At 45.8% G+C, this 18825-nt stretch overlaps 1 protein-coding gene across 3 annotated transcripts in view; it reads left to right on the plus strand.

Annotated features, from left to right (window-relative positions):
- DNM1L (dynamin 1 like) overlaps positions 1-18825 on the plus strand; it is a 64968-nt gene that overhangs the window by 20833 nt on the left and 25310 nt on the right. For all 3 annotated transcript variants that reach the window (XM_068278253.1, XM_068278254.1, XM_068278255.1), the window contains exons 3-8: positions 2511-2557; positions 6262-6333; positions 7799-7885; positions 12556-12718; positions 18350-18470; positions 18649-18780. In XM_068278253.1, coding sequence (XP_068134354.1) covers positions 2511-2557; positions 6262-6333; positions 7799-7885; positions 12556-12718; positions 18350-18470; positions 18649-18780 — 622 coding nt within the window. The remainder of the gene's footprint in view (positions 1-2510; positions 2558-6261; positions 6334-7798; positions 7886-12555; positions 12719-18349; positions 18471-18648; positions 18781-18825) is intronic.

Genomic DNA, 18825 nt, shown 5'->3' on the forward strand with positions numbered 1-18825 from the left:
TTCTTCCATGCTGATTGGCTCCACCCGAGAGGGGAAGTTGGGGCTAGCAAATCACTGAATTGCTAGAAGCTTTCATTTGGTAATCCCATATTCTGCCTGTGGAGGGCGCCAATGAGCATATTAAACAGGAGGATAATTTTGTTACTAACAATCTGTGCCTTTCTCTTTGTCTCCACTTTCTTCCTCTCACACATTGCAGGCATGGACTCCTGGAAAACCCCCAAATTCAAAGGTCTCTTCTGCCTGCCTGCTCCCTGCCTTGCATGCGCTTGCTGTCACCTCTGTGGAGCTTGGCATGCCTTTCTCCATCTTGCGGCTTGTAGGCATGCTGAGACTTGTAGTTCCTCCGCCATCAAAGGGCGACATCTCCCACAACCCCACCATGGAGGAACATTCCTGGTTCTGCAGTGACAGCAGACAGGTGTATGGAGGGGAACTTCCTCCTGAGCCATACATTGTCCCCGCCCCTTCCTGCCTCACTAAGCTGCCTCACCTGTCACCACCTCTCGGCAAGTCTCCCTTACACTGCTACTGCCAATAGAGCGCGCCCTAGTGGCTGCTGCTCTGCTCTGGCGCTTTGAGTCCGCAAGGAGAAAAGCGCAATATAAATGTTATTTGTCTTGTCTTGTCTTGTCTCTCGTCATGTGGCAATGGTGACAGTATTGGTGGACACCTCTGTAGTATAGTGTGATGGGTCAGCGCTGGGATTTGTATGGTCAGTATTTGTTTACTGCCTGTAGCAACTAGTTTTGTTAGCAAACCAAACCAGGAACTGACAGCTGGAAGCAGAACAAACATTTCAGGGAGATTAATAGTTCTTGCATACACTGAGGAATGCAAACACACAGCACAAACTCCCTGTGTCCATCAGAGGTTTAATACTACAATTATAAAATCTTCAGGCTACAGAGATCAGCAGGACAGCCAGGCAACTGGTATCATTTAAAAAGAAATATTAGCAAGATGTTTTGAATGAGGATAATAAATGGTATCATCTTGAATCAAAACTTGCTTTTACTGATGGCTAACACGGTACAACACTCTACTACTTCTAGCAAATATTGTAACTTATTATTAAAGTATTGCTACTTTAACACTGGATGTCAGTGCTATAGAAATACATAATTATAGATGGTAGGACATTAGACTATGACTATGGTAGGGATTAGATTCAGAGCCCCTCTGAGGGACAGTGAAGTGACAAGACAATATACTCTGTAAAGTGCTGAGGAAGATGTCAGCGCTATATAAATACATAATAATATGGTAGGACATGTGACTATGACTATGGTAGGATTAGATGGTGAGCTCCTCTGAGGACAGTCAGTGACATGACTATGTACTCTGTAAAGTGCTGCAGGAGATGTCAGTGTTATACAAATACATAATAATAATAATATGGTAGGACCTTAGACGAGGACTTTCCTGTACACAGAGGGGTCTGGCTGTCAGCACAGGCAGGCTATGTACACACAGGATATGGGAACACAGTACAGATAGTTTTATAGCCATAGGGGATGTAGAGTCTTCATGTGATACGGCCTGTTGAAGGAAAGTCCCTGCAGATTGTCACCGGGTGAGTCATGCAATGTTTATGTGCGCACAGTCACGTGTCCCTCATATAATAGACTGTAGCGTCTGCTCTGCACTTCCTGCTAGTCTGACAGGAGCTGTGAGGTAAATATCCAAACACAGCGAGTCCTGAACAGGAAACACGTGGTGTTCCCTCAAACTTCTGAGGGTTTGGTGTCAAACGTCTGCCACTGTCACATATCCCACAGTGATGTTTGGGGTGTCCCCTCTTCCCCCTCCCTCCCCCCCCCCCCAAAAAAAAAATGAAACACTCCCCACACTAAACTCACCTGAAAAATCACCTCTCCTCACAGAAAACGGTCCCCTGAAAAAAATCACCTCTCCTCACAGAAAACGGTCAACTGAAAAATCACCTCACCTCACAGTAAGGCCCCTTTTCCACTAGGGCAGAAACCAGGCTGAATCCGAGTTCCCCTGCTGGCGAATTGCACAGGGAAACTCTGCCATAGGAAATAATGGCACCACCGCTCGAATCATTTGCCCTAGCAATTCGGCCGACATTGCCATCCGATTCCGTACGGGAGGCAGCGAATCGCGTTGCCGTGCATGGCACGGCTTCTGGCATTCGTCTGCGTACCTGCAGACCAGGAAGTGCCGCCGCGCGCAGCGGTTAGCGGAAACAGGCTCTAAACGGTCACCTGAAAAATCACCTCTCCTCACAGTAAGCTGTCACCTGACGAGGTCAGGGTGTGTTGGCTTGAGGCAGTTACACCAGCAGAGCAGGAGGAGGGTATTCAGTGTAGCACTGTCACTGCAGATGATCTGTCGGAAGGTAAGCTGGTCGTTGTGGCTTCTTGCGCTGCTGCCGTCACTGTGATCACATGACATTCGGTGCACATCGTCTGGCTGATAATCCTCTGCGCTGCTGGGATTGTTTTACTGATCAGGATAACTCTCCTGCTTTCCGTTTCTTTCAGGGGTCGAAGCTGATGAATGGGGGAAATTTCTGCACACTAAAAACAAGGTGGGTGGATTGGACATCATTATCTGCTGTGGTTGCTCATTGCTTGTCAGTATTGAGTGTTGCTGTATAGTAATATTTTGACTGTGGGCCAGATTGTGTGTCTTCATAGCCATAGTAACAGTTCTATGCAGTATATAATTCCCAGAATCTCCCATCTTCCTGCCAGAGCCCTTGTCTGTGCATGTCAGTACTGGATGAGTTTACCAAACACACAAATGGAGAAACTCACTCCCAAACAGTTCTCTGCTGCTTTATAAAGCCATAAAGCCTGCAGGCTGCTTATAAGCCAATGAGAAATGCACACATAATACATCTAGCTTGCAGTGATTAATCAAGCAGAAGCTGAGCAAGTCAGCCAGTCAGTTGGAGAGGGCTTCAGTTGCATATAGACAATGGCTATATGACCAGCAGGGGGCACCAGCGTGCAGGATATTCCCTCTCATCTGCCCCCCTCCTAACTAAACTGCATGGGATACTACAATAAAATTAAAAACAATGGTGCATGAGCCAGTACTGGATGAGGTCACATAGCCACGCCCTCTGTAACAAGCAGGGGTATAACCCACACAAACGGGTATCTGTAGTTATACTTTCCACCTTCTATATGCAATATCTTTAAAGTGTTTCCAAGGTGAATCCTGCAACAAAAAACAGATCCTTATTAAAGAGGGAATGTACTTCAAGCCCCCACCGGTGCCACGAGCAGACCCCTGCGCTCCTCTTCATACATGAGCGCAGCAATGCCAATATCCTCTAGAGATGCCCAACTAGTGACAAACACTCGCCTATATCGTTCCACGCCACCGGCCCTCTCTATACTAAAGCCATGTGTGCAGGCGTTGTTCATCGCTCGTGAGGGATTTCCATAGGGTATTGGCGTGGGATTGTCCCAGCGGATGTGGGCGTGGGATTGTCCCGGCGGATGTGGGCGTGGGATTGTCCCGGCGGATGTGGGCGTGGGATTGTCCCGGCGGATGTGGGCGTGGGATTGTCCCAGCGGATGTGGGCGTGGGATTGTCCCAGCGGGCGTGGGATTGTCCCAGCGGATGTGGGCGTGGGATTGTCCCAGCGGGCGTGGGATTGTCCCAGCGGGCGTGGGATTGTCCCGGCGGATGTGGGCGTGGGATTGTCCCAGCGGATGTGGGCGTGGGATTGTCCCAGCGGATGTGGGCGTGGGATTGTCCCAGCGGATGTGGGCGTGGGATTGTCCCAGCGGGCGTGGGATTGTCCCAGCGGATGTGGGCATGGGATTGTCCCGGCGGATGTTGGCGTGGGATTGTCCCCGGGGATGTGGGCATGGGATTGTCCCGGCGGATGTGGGCGTGGTATTGTCCCCGGGGAGGTCGGCGTGGTATTGTCCCCGCGGACGTCGGCGTGGTATTGTCCCCGCGGACGTCGGCGTGGGATTGTCCCCGCGGACGTCGGCGTGGGATTGTCCCCGCGGGCGTCGGCGTGGGATTGTCCCCGCGGGCGTCGGCGTGGGATTGTCCCCGCGGACGTCGGCGTGGGATTGTCCCCGCGGACGTCGGCGTGGGATTGTCCCCGCGGACGTCGGCGTGGGATTGTCCCCGCGGACGTCGGCGTGGGATTGTCCCCGCGGACGTCGGCGTGGGATTGTCCCCGGGGACGTCGGCGTGGGATTGTCCCCGGGGACGTCGGCGTGGGATTGTCCCCGGGGACGTCGGCGTGGGACTGTCCCCCGCGGATGTCGGCGCGGGACTGTCCCCCGCGGATGTTATGATAATAATAATAAATACCGTTGGGGGATCATTTCCGCGCATATCGCCGCGGGATCACGTCCGTGCATCTCCACGTGGGATCATTAAGGCCTCTTTTGCACGGGCAGCTAAAGGCAGTGAATTCACCTGAATTCAAACACTTGGGCCACAGTCGTGTGTTGCAACCTAACAAGACACTTTGTAGCATGGCTTCCCGCAATGAAACATCTTTGCGACGTTCACAATGCACCAGGTGTAGGTGTGTTGCATGCAGTGCGATATCAAAATCATCTGACTGACTCCTTAGTACTGTATATGGAACCTCCGACTCCTGGTACCCCAAATTTTTCCGACTCCTCAACTCCCTTCGTCTAATACTTACCAGGGCTGTGGAGTTGGTACAAAAATCATCTGACTCCTCCATTTATAAAACCTCCAACTCTAGGTACCTAAAAATTGCTCTGACTCAGTCTCCTCAGCCCTGGCAATATCGCTGAACCGTGTGGGTTACCTGTACATTGAAGCATACTTGTCATTAACTGCTTCACTGTACCCGACAGAAGATACTGTGCCACTGTCCAGATCCGTTGCGCTCCTGCTATCCGACAACGCAGCCTCCCACGGTGAACATAGCCCCACTAATGCGTACCTATGAATACGCCGCCGGGAGACTTGGGCGCAGGATACAGCCGCTATATGGCTCACCCTGCTCCTGCACAAGTCCCGGCGGCGTTACTATTCCCCCTCCAGGTCCACGTGGATGGTGGGTGATTATGTAATTCGGCTTCCAGCTATTTCTGGCGGACGAATTAGTGTTTTAAAAGTTACTTCAGCTCAATCTTCCGACGGCTCCGAAGTTACTCACTGTGCACCGCTAAAGCCGTAATTCCTATTACAGTCTATGTTGACGCCCGCTGCGCCCAAATCTCCTGCGCTGGATTTGTAGTGTTCGCCACTGATGGAAAATCTCAGTGAATACTTAGAAAATTAAAAAAAATGTTTAAAACATGAGGTACACACCTAAAGAGACACTGAAGCGAAAAAAAATGATGATATTCTGATTTGTATGTGTAGTACAGCTAAGAAAAAAAACATTAAGATCAGATACATCAGTGTAATTGTTTCCAGTACAGGAAGAGTTGAGAAACTCCAGTTGTTATCTCTATGCAAACAAGCCATTAAGCTCTGGTGCAGAGGGCTGTTATCTGACTTTTATTATCTCAACTGTAATTGAACTGTTTACTTTTTCTCTGCTAGAGGAGAGGTCATTAGTTCACAGACTGCTCTGAAAGACTCATTTTGAATGCTGAGTGTTGTGTAATCTGCACATATTGCAATGTTAGAAAAAACACTATATACCTGAAAATAAAAAATATGAGTATTTTCTTTGCTGCTAATCTTCTAGTAATTATTCATAGTACACAACCAATTCATTATATCATATATTTTTTTTTCGCTTCAGTGTCTCTTTAAGAGGTAGCGCTCACGGTGGATAACACAAATCCTAATTGGGTACTAAAAATAATACATTACATGGAATAGGCACATGAATACGCTAAAAATATTTTTAAAACCTTATTCATAAAAGTCCAAATATGAGGCTGGTCTTCATCAAGTCAATACATCCAATATTGTAATGCCTACTATTCTTCATATAGAGATAGGCCACCACCAACACCCTTTGTATGCCACTCACCGCAGGTATAGACCAACTCAGTGGTCTAAATGGACATTTTAAAACATGAGGTAGTTTACTGAATATGACATTTTTACTGAACAGGTCTTTGTGAATTGAGGGCATAGAGCTTTATCTAGCGTATGGTTTGTACGACTCGTATGGCAGGCATGGATACCCGATATGTAGTGGTGACTGTGAGCCTCATGTGATGTCTGTATGGTGGCCTAGTGAATGTAGTGATTGGTTGTCAGCATCTCATTGTTGTATTCAGTGAGGTGAGCCTTGTGTAACTCTCCTTCTTTTCTCAGATCTACACAGACTTTGATGAAATCCGTCAAGAAATTGAAAATGAAACGGAAAGAATCTCCGGAATCAATAAAGTAAGCTGAATGGTACTGAGACGTGTTGTGTATTAATCAGTAATTGTCACTCCGCAGAGTATTACTTCCTCTCAAGCACGTCGGCAGCCAATGACAACCCTCCCAAAAGGCAGGACTTATTGACTCTTCATCTGCACGCTTACCTGACATCAGCATAATGGTGTCAGTTACGTGGAAGCAGATTGTCTGTCTGGGGAGCTCCTACCTCATTAGAACTGGAGAAGCTGCTCTGTATGAGTAAGGAAATGTCAGGCAGACGATGTCTACAGCAGACTTCTCCTTATTCTCTCTTTCGGTGTTATCGTTTCACAGAAATAGGAGAAATCTCTAGACTACATACTGAATGAATCATTTTTTTATATGTTTAGCAGTTCCTAAAACCACTGTGAGGTCATTTGATAACAATTGACAGAATACAGGAAGTGACACGGGTCTGAAGTAATGTCTTGTTTGGGGTGTGGCCTGCGGTGTTATGCAGAAAGTGACACGGGCAGGAAGTAATGTCTTGTAGTCGAGGTGGGACCTGTGGTGTTGAGCAGGAAGTAACTCGTACAGGTTGGGGTGTGGCCTGTGGTTTTTTTTTTTTTCTACATTTACACTATCTTACTTTTTTGGCGTTCAAGTAACTTCAGTCGTTTTGTATCATCCGCCTAATGGCCCTCATTAATCTGATAATTTTTCTGAGATTTCCTGTTACATGAGGCTGTGCTTCCCACTCTGCAATCAGATAATGATCTTCAGCTTCTATCGTGTCCACATCTGGTTTATTAAGAGAACGCAATGTTCTTTTATCAGAAAATTAGTTTACATCGTTGCTATGACAGCCTGAGAAGTAAATACTCTCGGAGAAGTACCATATGTGTTCCCATATCTACAAAACTCATTCCTATATTATACTCTATGGGCCGTATAAAGTCGAGAATATGGTCACTGTTTGTTGGCGGTGAATAAGTAATACGCTCAGAAGTATTACACCTGTCATCAGTCCAAAAATTCTACTCTAGGCTCAGCAAAACTTTATGCTAGGTACACACCATACAATTTTGTGTTAGATGGTTCGATAGATAATTTCCGCCATGTCCGTGTCCGATATTATTTTCGATTGTTTTTCTGGTCGATTTCTCATAGAAGTGAATGGAAATTGATAAAAGATAAGAGAATCTAGTGGGAAATCGACCTGAAAATCAAGCGAACGGCAAATCAACCGATTTGTGTACCTAGCATTAGTTTGGAATTAAACTTGTCCACAGAGTGCCTGCCTAGCCCTTCCAAGTAATATCTGCGGTCACATGACCCCTTGAGGCTCCGCCTCTACTTCTTACATCCTCCCCTTTCTCTCCCTCCTCCCCATCTCTCCCCCTTCCCTCTTCCTACCCCCTGCCTGCCCCCACCCCTTTTGCCTCCTCTATGGTAGCCTCCAAAAGTGAATGTGTGTTCATGTTTACATGTGTTTCCCCCTCTGCAGGGCATTAGTGCTGAGCCCATCCATCTGAAGATCTTCTCTCCTAATGTGGTGAACCTGACACTGGTGGACTTGCCGGGGATGACAAAGGTACCTAAGCGAGCTGTGGTCTATGAACCCCTGTGCTGACTCCTGGGGCCCACTGACATTGAATACTGCAGCCACTTCTGCTAGCCACAGACCACATCACACAGATACTAGGGCCAGACTTATCAAAGCATTACCGACAGTTTTGTCTTCTTAAACTGTTCTAACCAGCAGGAGGAACAGTTCTGCACGATAAGAACATTCCTAAATTCTACTTAAAAGACCACTACTGCGAAACACTTAGTTTTGAACCACCCCCATAGTAGTTACAGCAATGATACAGAAGCATCAGTGTGTACTTATTTTCATTTTCTTACATGTACCTTTAAATATTCATATATCACTACGTCAGTAGAAATATAGCATAGGGGAAGCCTCTTCAGGTAAACTGATGGTTTAACCCCCCCCCCTTCCCCCCTCCCTCCGCCCTGCTCGCCATAAAACCAGCCTGTGAAAACTCACGCTGTCACCTCTGATCATCCAGCATGGTTACCAAATCCAATCCAAATCGCCGCTGTCCTGCTTATGGCTGGGCAATAAGTCACTCTCCTTGTCATTGTAATCACCACTGCTCATTTGCGGTGATTACACTGACAGGGAGAGGGACTTATTGCCCAGCCAAAAGCAGGACAGCGGCGATCGCATGGTGCAGAAGAGCATCTCATTCCACAGCAGTCTACAGGGGGGAGCGATGTCTCCTCAAATGCCTGCAGGGTAGAGTGAGAGGGTCCTTTTGAAGTAACCATGCATGATGATCAAAGGTGACAGTGTGAGTTTTCACAGGCTGTGTTTATGGCGAGCAGGGCGAAGGGAGGTGGAAGGGGGGGAGGGATTTACCTTAAGAGGCTTCCCCTATGCTGTATTTCTACTTGCAGAAGTCCGTCAGCGTTTAGTGCCTGGGCTGACGCTGCAGGAGGATGTAGTGATATGTGAATATTTACAGGTACATGTAAGAAAATGAAAATAAGTACACACTGAAGCTTCTGTATCATTGCTGTAACTACTATGGGGTGATTAAAAACTAAGTGTTTCGGGGTAGTGGTCCTTTTAATAGCTACAGTTAAGCATGAATTTCTAGAACTGCACTACGGTTAAGAAAAGTGCAAATTCATACCTAAACTGTTGCAGCTTAAAAAAGTGAACCTCCTGAACTAAAAATCTACTCAGCAGAACTGAAAAGGCTTGGTGTTTCTTTAACCGTTTCACAGCATCAGAACTTTGGTTTTCTTACCAAAGCATAATTTTTAGCTGCATTTTTACCTAAGCTCCACCCATCAAAGAAAACTGCCGGGCAGATTTTCCCTGATGCTGTGCAAAGCATAATGGGATTTCCTATGTTGTTCATGTTGCCTAGCAACTGGGAGGGGTAATCAGCACACAGGACAGTTGGAACTGTGTCTCATGCTCCCTGTCACCTCCTTTCACCCAAAAAGATGGCTGCCGTCATGAAATCAATCATTTGCCAGTTCTTTTAAAACAGTGTGGGTAAAGGCCCATACACACGTCGGATTTTTCTGAACGACCCGTCGTTTGAACGTTCCGTCGTTCAGTCGTTCGCACGTCAAATCCGACGTGTGTACAGACTATCGTTCGGGTGATAAGACTGGTTACCAACGATCCGCCGGGCGGATCGCTGGTAACCAGTCTTATCACCCGAACGATAGTCTGTACACACGTCGGATTTGACGCGGAAACGTCCGAACGACGGAACGTTCAAACGACGGGTCGTTCGTTAAAATCCGACGTGTGTATGGGCCTTAAGAGATTATATTACCTATTCTAATTAACATAACTAATGTAACTTAATGACAGTATGTTTAGGCTGAAGTACCTCTTTAACCCTTCCAGTGCTGGGCATTGGTCCACTGTTTCAGTTCTAATACATTTATATTATATACTTATTTACATTACATCTTGTCAGTTAACATAAAATAATCAACTGTAAATAATATATTTATGCTATTATAACTTCTCTTTTCTGTATAAATGCAGAAGATGTATTGGTTGCCACAGCAACAGCAATTTCCCTCACACTCTGCACTGTCTGAGAGACCTCCCTAACTCCTCCTATTTTACATCAGTTTTAGAAGGAATCTGCACTATTTAGTGATTTCTTACGGTGTCTGAGACAGTTCTGCACGGATTTCTAAAAACTTACAAATATTTTGTCTCAGACACTCTTGATAAATGTCCCCCTCTATGTAATGTTCTCTGGGGCAGAGCTATCAATTGTCTGAGAGAAAAATCATAGCAGATTTCTAGAAATCATGCAAAACTATCTCGGACCCAAAAAAACACAAAGACCATGACTTCCTCGAGCTGCAAATGCAAGGAAAATAGTTGAATGTCCGGACGCAGGATTAAAAGATGCAAGCACAAAAGAATGCGTGCAAAAAAAATGCATGCATGCGGAACAGATGCATGCAAAATAATTGTGCATGCAAAAAAACCCGCAAATATGAGGAAGAAGTTTGAGCACATAGATGCAAGAAATGCTGTGTCAAAAGAATGTACGCAAAAATATATGCATGCAAAGTGTAGAAAGATGGGTGAACACATAGATGAGCCAGGCAAAGGTTCAATGTCCGCATGCAGGGTTACAAAGTGCAAGAAATGCAGGCGCACAACAATGCAAGCAAAATAAGGGGCATGCAAGAATGCAAATATGAGGGAGACAGTTGAGCAAATAGATGCAGGAAATGCAGGCATACATAGATGCAAGGGAAATATCTACATGCAATAAATGCAAATATAAGAGTGATGGGGGAGTGCTTGATGAGCCAGACAAAAACAAGTTTGACTAGAGTTGGGGAAAAACATACTTCATATGACATAAACAAATATATGCATTACATCGCAAAGCCAGTTGCTACAAGTAAGCACCATTCCTCCACTTAGCAGTGACACAGACAGCAATAACGAACACTAACAATATAAGCAATAAAAATGTACAATTAAACTTGATGAGGATTGTCAGGAGTCTCACGCCACATGCTGCAAACAAAACCTGTACAGGCTAGCAGAGCAGTGCTGATTCCACAATAAAGAAGTCTGACAAAGAACAAATACTGCAACATTAGTTATGACCTTATGTATATATATATATGTAAATTCCTGACCTTACAATACAGACTGTCATGGCTACACTCTTTTACGTATAAATTATACCCCACAGGGCTGCTAAACGGATTTAAAGTGGACCCAAGGCGATATGGAACATGAGATAAACGTGTATATACAGTACAAAACATAATCAGGCTGTTTTACTTGTTTTATTTTGCTGCCTGAAAAAGTTCATTTCTAGGCATGGCAGTGACAGCTTCTGTCTTGTGGTTACCTTATCGGGAATATAGTAAGCATCGCTGATAAGCGAATTACAGCCATAAAAGTTTTCCTGGCAGAATACAACTTCTGAGGGCAGTGGGAGATGAAATACATGAAGTATTGACTTTTTTCTATCTCTGGGATACTTAATAGGCTGCCACTAAGCAGAGGCAACAAAACATTCCATCTACTTTGTAAAGGTTTAAATATAAAATAAAACCATGGGATAGCTTAAAAAAGAAAAAACTCCTTTTAGGAGTAGGAGGATAAATATAATTGTTTCTCATCAGTTTATTTTCACCCCGGGTTCACTTTAAACAATAGTAAAAAATGAAAGATAAACCTCCCTAAACCAGCTCCCATCTCCACCTGTGTATAATTACATTACCCAATCACAATGGTACAATCAGTCAAGAAAGCACTGCATGCACTTTTGCTAATTATGGCTAAGACTACTGAATATACACACTGTTTGCTAAGTAGTTCAGCTGATTCCCCTCTCCAGGGCTGCAATGCGTTTGGCTCTGTGCAGATGTTAAAGAGGAACTCCAGTGAAAATAATGTAATAAAAAAGTGCTTCATTTTTTCAATAATTATGTATAAATTATTTAGTCAGTGTTTGCCCATTGTAAAATCTTTTAAATCCCTGATTTACATTCTGACATTTATTACATGGTGACATTTTTACTGCTGGCAGGTGATGTGGCTGCTGCAGGTTTTTTTTGGCGGTTGGAAACAGCTGTAAATAGCCATTTCCCACAATGCAGCAAGGTTCACAGACAGGAAACTGCCAGGAGTATGTACTTTTCTTGTGGGAGGGCTTTCACCACATCAGCCATACAGCGCCCCCTGATGGTCTGTTTGGGAAAAGGAATAGATTTCTCATGTAAAAGGGGGTATCAGCTAGTGATTGGGATAAAGTTCAATTCTTGGTCGGAGTTTCTCTTTAAGCCATGCAGGAAGAGGGGGTGTGGGAGAGGAGCCTGAGCTGGGATTACTTCCCCTCCCCCACCATCTATATACACCCATAGCTTGGAGGGAGGAGCCTGGGCTGGGATTACTTCCCCCTCCCCCACCATCTATATACACCCATAGCTTGGAGGGAGGAGCCTGTGTTGGATGTACCTCTATGTAGGTGTAGTAACAGAGGTGGTCACAAGGGGGAGTCGGGAAGGACATGGGCAATGAGCTGATCAGAAGTTGTTTAGGAAACGGATATGCAGGTCATTAGACTAGGATGCTGGTGTTGAGGTAATTGGGCAGTTATATCTGTCATTGTTTGCTGTATAACGTGTGTGGCTGTTGGGGGAGAACCTTGGCCAGCTTCTGATCGTGTTTCCTCTCTTCAGGTGCCGGTCGGGGATCAGCCAAAAGACATTGAGGTGCAGATCAGGGAGCTGATTCTGAGGTACATCTGCAACCCCAACTCCATCATCCTAGCGGTCACCGCCGCCAACACAGACATGGCGACGTCCGAAGCGCTGAAGATCGCTCGCGAGAGCGATCCGGACGGTGAGTGCCCAAAAAAAACGGCTTCAGAAATATAGCTACTGCAGACACGCTGCTTGTGGAAGGTTTCTCACCCCCTGCTGCATGCTGGGACACATGAGGAGGGGCTTAGTACCAATGAAAATAGACTAAAATCTGTATTTTAGCTACATAAAGGAGCCAGTCTCTTCTTTACTAAGATACTTTCTATTGCAGAAATCTAGCCACCATACTTCTATACTGTATTAATATTGTTAGTCTTTACACATTGTCAGATCACTATGTGACAAGTTTAGCTGCCCTTTAGCCGCCCTGTGCGTTTTGTATTCTGTACAGCGCTATGGGAGATGTTGCCGCTATATAAAGACTGATTAAAGTGGATCCGAGATGAACTTTTACTCATTGCATAATTGTGTTCCTTTCCTATTGTTTATAGGGCATTCCTCAAGCCAAATACTTTTGTTTTAATACTCTAATTCCCTATAAACTAAACAAGCCACGCCCACAGGTTTTCAGAGAGCCAAGGCATTTTCAGACAGTAGCAAGGGCTCATGGGAGCTCAGTCTGGGCAGGAGGAGGGGGAGGTGTTACTAGCCAGAGATTAGGTTTTTTTCACAGGCTGAGTGCTCAAGATGTAGATAAGCTTGCTTCTGTGTAATGTTTACAAACATGGCTGCTGTCGTATCACAGGAAGAAATAATCATATTCTATTTAAGCTGTTTGCAGCTAGATTTGCTGTGTAATCTATCTAAACGTTAGATAAGATATATAGACAAGTTACTTGTTATAGTTAGTTTTTCATCTCGGATCCACTTTAAACAGTTACTCCAGTATGGTCAGTGAATTTGTGTTCTTTCTGTGACATTAGCTCTGCTTTGCATATTTGTATTTCCCAGAATGGAGCGGCTGCAGCTGTATTTATAGCGTCAGCAGAGCCGGATCTGAAATACATGAACTAATGACCTTTTTCTAACTCTGGGATACTTAATAGGCTGCCACTAAGCAGAGGCAACAAAAGATTCAATCTAGTTTGTAAAGATTTAAATATAAAATAAAACTATGGGATATCTTACAAAAAAACTCCTTTTAGGAGCTCTGTTGGTGGGGAGAAAAAGGGGGGGGGGAATCACTTGTGTGCTGTGTTGTGTGGCCCTGCAGCTTGGCCTTAAAGCTGCAGTGGCCTATTTATGCAAAACACAGCCTGGTCTTTAGGGGGGTTTACCACTGTGGTCCTCAGGTGGTTAAAGAGGAACTCCAGTGAAAATAATGTAATAAAAAATGTTCTTCATTTTCACAATAATTATGTATAAATGATTGAGTTAGTGTTTGCCCATTGTAACAGCTTTCCTCTCCCTAATTTACATTCTGACATTTATCACATGTTGACATTTTTACTGCTGGCAGGTGATGTAAGTAGAAGGAGATGTTGCTTGCTTTTTTGGCAGTTGGAAACAGATGTTATTTCCCACGATGCAACAAGGCTCCCCCACAGTGTGAGGTCAGGACCTCAGTGCTGTGAGGCGCTGACATTATGTTTGGGAGGGGTTTCACCACAAGATTAGCCATAAAGAGCCCCCTGATGATCCGTTTGAGAAAATAAATAGATTTCTCACGGGAAAGGGGGTATCAGCTACTGATTGGGAAACGTTCGATTCTTGGTTACGGTTTTTCTTTAACAAGTGGGAATCGCATACAGTATGCAAACTGTTAATCCTACACCGTTCACCTGATTTGGATGTAAATACCCTCAAATTAAAGCGGACAGTCTGCAGTTAAAGTACATCGTGTTTGTTTCATTTCAATTCCATTGTGGTTGTGTATAGAGCCAAAAATTTTAGAATTGTGTTGATGTCCCAATATTTATGGACCTGACTGTACATATTAAAGTTGAGTCCCTAAAGTCACTGTGTAACTTTTTTTTTTCTCAAAATGGTAAGGTAAGGGGTTCGTTAATGATGGGTTTATTTAATTTTATTTAATGCATGTAGGTGTCTTTTTGGCCACTAGCTGTCCCCCGACTTTATTCCTGTGTACTGTGAACACCAGGGCTGTGGAGTCGGTACCAAAATACTCCGACTCCTAAGTTTAGGATTCATCCGAATCCTCTAATTTGCATATTACAATCTTGTTGATTGAAAGTATATAACATGAAATTCATCTCTTAACTGCCAACGCTTAGGAATTTTAAAGACAACTGACGTAAGAAGGATATGCAGACTGCCATATTTATTCCCTTTAGTCATAGACTAAAACTAGTCCTTGGTAAGAGTACTTGTAAAAGGTACAGGCCGGAAAAAAAGAACATCTATCAGGCCCTAGGCAATGTGACTGTGGGTACATGTAAGAGTGATGTGCAGGTACTCTGCAGGGGAATTGAGGGGATTCTTCCTCTATTACACATTCTTCATGCACGATCTGAACATGGATCAGAACAGACAGTACACAGGAAGTGGTGTGTGTGTTTACTTTCACTTTGGCAACGATGCTGGTGATTGGCTTTGGGAACGCATGTTCCCATTCACCGATAAGTCTGCTAACGGTCGGCAACGAAAACACGCGGTGCAGTTATGGCGAGGTACTTTTGTCTACACCCCTGGAGCTAAGATGAAGTTTCAAGGGGTGTAGATATACTAACACTTTAAAGTGGATCCGAGATGAACTTTCTCATTGCAGAATTGTGTTCCTTTCCTTTTGTTTATAGGGCATTCCTCAAGCCAAATACTTTGTTGTTTTTGTTTTAATACTCTAATTCCCTATAAACTAAAGAAGCCACGCTCACAGGTTTTCAGAGAGCCAAGGCATTTTCAGACAGTAGCAAGTGCTCATGGGAGCTCAGTCTGGGCAGGAGGAGGGGGAGGTATTACTAGCCAGAGATTTCAGAGGCAGAGGGAAGGAGGAGAGGGGGATTAGGTTTTTATGTTCAAGATACAGCTAAGCCTGCTTCTGTGTAATGTTTACAAACAACATGGCTGCTGTCGTATCACAGGAATAATCAATCATATTCTATTAACCTCCCTGGCGGTAAGCCCGTTCTGAGCACGGGCTATGCCGTGCAGGAGGATTTCTCAGGCCCTGCTGGGCCGATTTGCTCACTCTTTTTTGTGCAACATGCAGCTAGCACTTTGCTAACTGCGTGTGCATTCCGATCGCCGCCGCTCCGTGCTCGATCGCCGCTGTTCCCCAGACCCCATGCGCTGCCTGGCCAATCAGTGCCAGGCAGCGCTGAGGGGTGGATCGGGACTCCCTTAGACGTCATGACGTCGGTGAAGTCATCCCGCCCCGTCGCCATGGCGACGGGGGAAGCCCTTCAGGAAATCCCGTTCTTTGAATGGGATTTCCTGATCAAAGATCGCCGGAGGTGATCGAAGCGGGCGGGGGGATGCCGCTGTACAGCGGCTATCGTATAGCGAGCCCTAGGCTCGCTACATGATTTAAAAATTTTTTTTTCAAAAAATAGTGCTGCACTGCCCCCTGGGAGGTTAAAGCTGTTTGCAGCTAGATTTGCTGTGTAAGCTATCTAAACTTTAGATAAGATATATATAGACAAGTTACTTGTTACAGTTAAGCTGGCCATACACTGGCCCGATTTGTGCCCGTTTCGACAGCAGATTCGATCACTGGGATCGAATCTGCTGCCAATCGTTCACGCTACACGCCGAATTTCGATCCATTTCGTCCGATCCCGTTGATCGCGCCGTGCGGAAAATAACCGTCGATCGCCCGCGGGTAAAGAGCGCATCGCTAGCGGCGTTCGAGTGCCCGACGACTGACGCAATAGAGCCCGCATACATTACCTGCTCCGCCGGCGCGACTCCAGTCTCCCGGTCACCGCTGCTCTGTCTGCGCTCTGGTCTCCAGGTCCGGCATGCCTCACTTCTTCTAGCCCGGCAGAAAGTTTAAACAGTAGAGCGCCCTCTACTGTTTAAACTTCCTGCCGGGCTAGAAGAAGTGAGGCATGCCGGACCTGGAGACCAGAGCGCAGACAGAGCAGCGGTGACCGGGGGACTGGAGTCGTGCCGGCGGAGCAGGTAATGTTTGCGGGGGCAGCAGCAGCACCACCACCACAACAGATTGTGAACGGTTTCAGGCTGAAATCGGTTCACAATCTGTTTGCAGTAAAGGTGGCCATACGATCCCTCTCTGATCAGATTCGATCAGAGAGGGATCTATCTGTTGGTCGAATCTGATGGCAAATCGACAAGTGTATGGCCACCTTTAGTTTTTCATCTCGGATCCACTTTAAGTAATTGTGCCAATGTCCTCAAAATGCTGTCCAATTCTATTAATTACCACCGCAGGGAACGCTGCAACAAAGTCGAATGTTCATAAGTTTCCAGAAATAACTGCTGCGCTCACTAAGGATGTCTAGAACAAAACAGAGGAACTGCACATAGGGTAATAACGTTCAGGTCTAGCTTTCAACACCCAAGTGATTCATAGTACTCAGTGCCACTCCTGAAACCGATCCACATCCCCTTATGTCTAACTGCTCACCAGATCTGTACCACCTCTGCTGTTAGGTGGATATCACACTTGTTAGCCGCAGAAGCCTTCCTTGCAGCACGGTTTCTTACAGTCAGTTCAATCTAAAATTAAAAAGGCTCTCGACATAGGGTAATATTGTTAAAACAATGCTTCTTCCAAACAATCCAGTGCCACTTCGTGGTGGCGTCAGACGTTAGCTCCGCCCTACGCGTTTCGTCCTCATAACGGACTCATCAGGGGCTCCACCACGCACGCACGCAGGAAGGACCGGCCGGTCACGGAGCGCACAGGCTGCGGACGCACTATTGGGGAGAGGCGAGCGGGACGCCGCGAGCTACACGAAATTCCCCTGGACGGATGGGCATCGAGGCGGCAAGTGTTGTGACATGCTGAATACCTGGCTGGACGCGTAAGTGTAACCTAAATGCGCCCAGCAGCAGGAGTTTCAATGTTTTTACGCTATGGAATTTTTTTTTTATTTGAGATATTGTGCATTGAATTAAATTAGGACCTGAGAGGTCAAGACGTTCTGCAAAGTGTCGCCTGGTCAGATTTTGTTGTTGCCACAAGCGCAGTTTTCACCTATAATATGAGAGGTGGCAACATCTGGTGAGCATTTAAACTACTCTGGTGTTGGGAGTGTGGTAAGACGAAGTGGCACTGGATTGTTTGGAAGAAGCATTGTTTTAACAATATTACCTATGTCGAGAGCATTTATATTTTAGATTGAACTGACTGTAAGAAACTGTGCTGCAAGGAAGGCTTCTGCAGCTAACAAGTGTGATATCCACCTAACAGCAGAGGTGGTACAGATCTGGTGAGCAGTTAGACATAAGGGGATGTGGATCGGTTGCAGGAGTGGCACTGAGTACTATGAATCACTTGGGTGTTGAAAGCTAGACCTGAACGTTATTACCCTATGTGCAGTTCCTCTGTTTTGTTCTAGACACCCTTGGTGGGTGTAGATATACTGTCGCTGCTCTGACAAGAGGTAAGTGTTGGGGCTGCCTTGTCAGTTACTGATGTCATTTGTTGGACTCCCCAGCGAGGATAAACCAGCATCTGCATGTAGCGTGCGGTGGAGTGTTTCTACACTGTGTTTGTTTTCAGTCCTTGTTAGAGGTGATCTCGGTTTCTCCAGACACATTACTGTCCTCTCCTCCCGGTCAGGTCGCAGGACGCTCGCTGTGATCACCAAGCTGGACCTGATGGACGCCGGCACGGACGCCATGGACGTGCTGCTCGGAAGGGTCATTCCAGTCAAGCTGGGCATCATTGGGGTTGTCAATCGGTAAGAAATGATCTTATGTAGCCTGACTTGAATTATTGGGGTGCTGGAAACTGAGAAGCTGGGTTGTTGTCCATGTACTCAGTTTCTGAAGGTCTCTCTGATGTTCTCCATAAAGCAATATATATAGCACGTCAGCTCTGTATCTTATGTGTGATAACGAGATGTGTTTCCTTTCCAGGAGTCAGCTGGATATAAATAATAAGAAGAGTGTAGCGGACTCCATCCGGGACGAGTACGCGTTCCTCCAGAAGAAATATCCCTCGCTGGCCAATCGCAGTGGGACCAAGTACCTGGCCCGCACTCTGAACAGGTGATGCTCTATCCTGATTGGCTGCTGTGATGTCAGCTGAGTGGC

The sequence above is a fragment of the Hyperolius riggenbachi genome, chromosome 3 (genome assembly GCF_040937935.1).
Source record: "Hyperolius riggenbachi isolate aHypRig1 chromosome 3, aHypRig1.pri, whole genome shotgun sequence".
Taxonomy (NCBI): Eukaryota; Metazoa; Chordata; class Amphibia; order Anura; family Hyperoliidae; genus Hyperolius; species Hyperolius riggenbachi.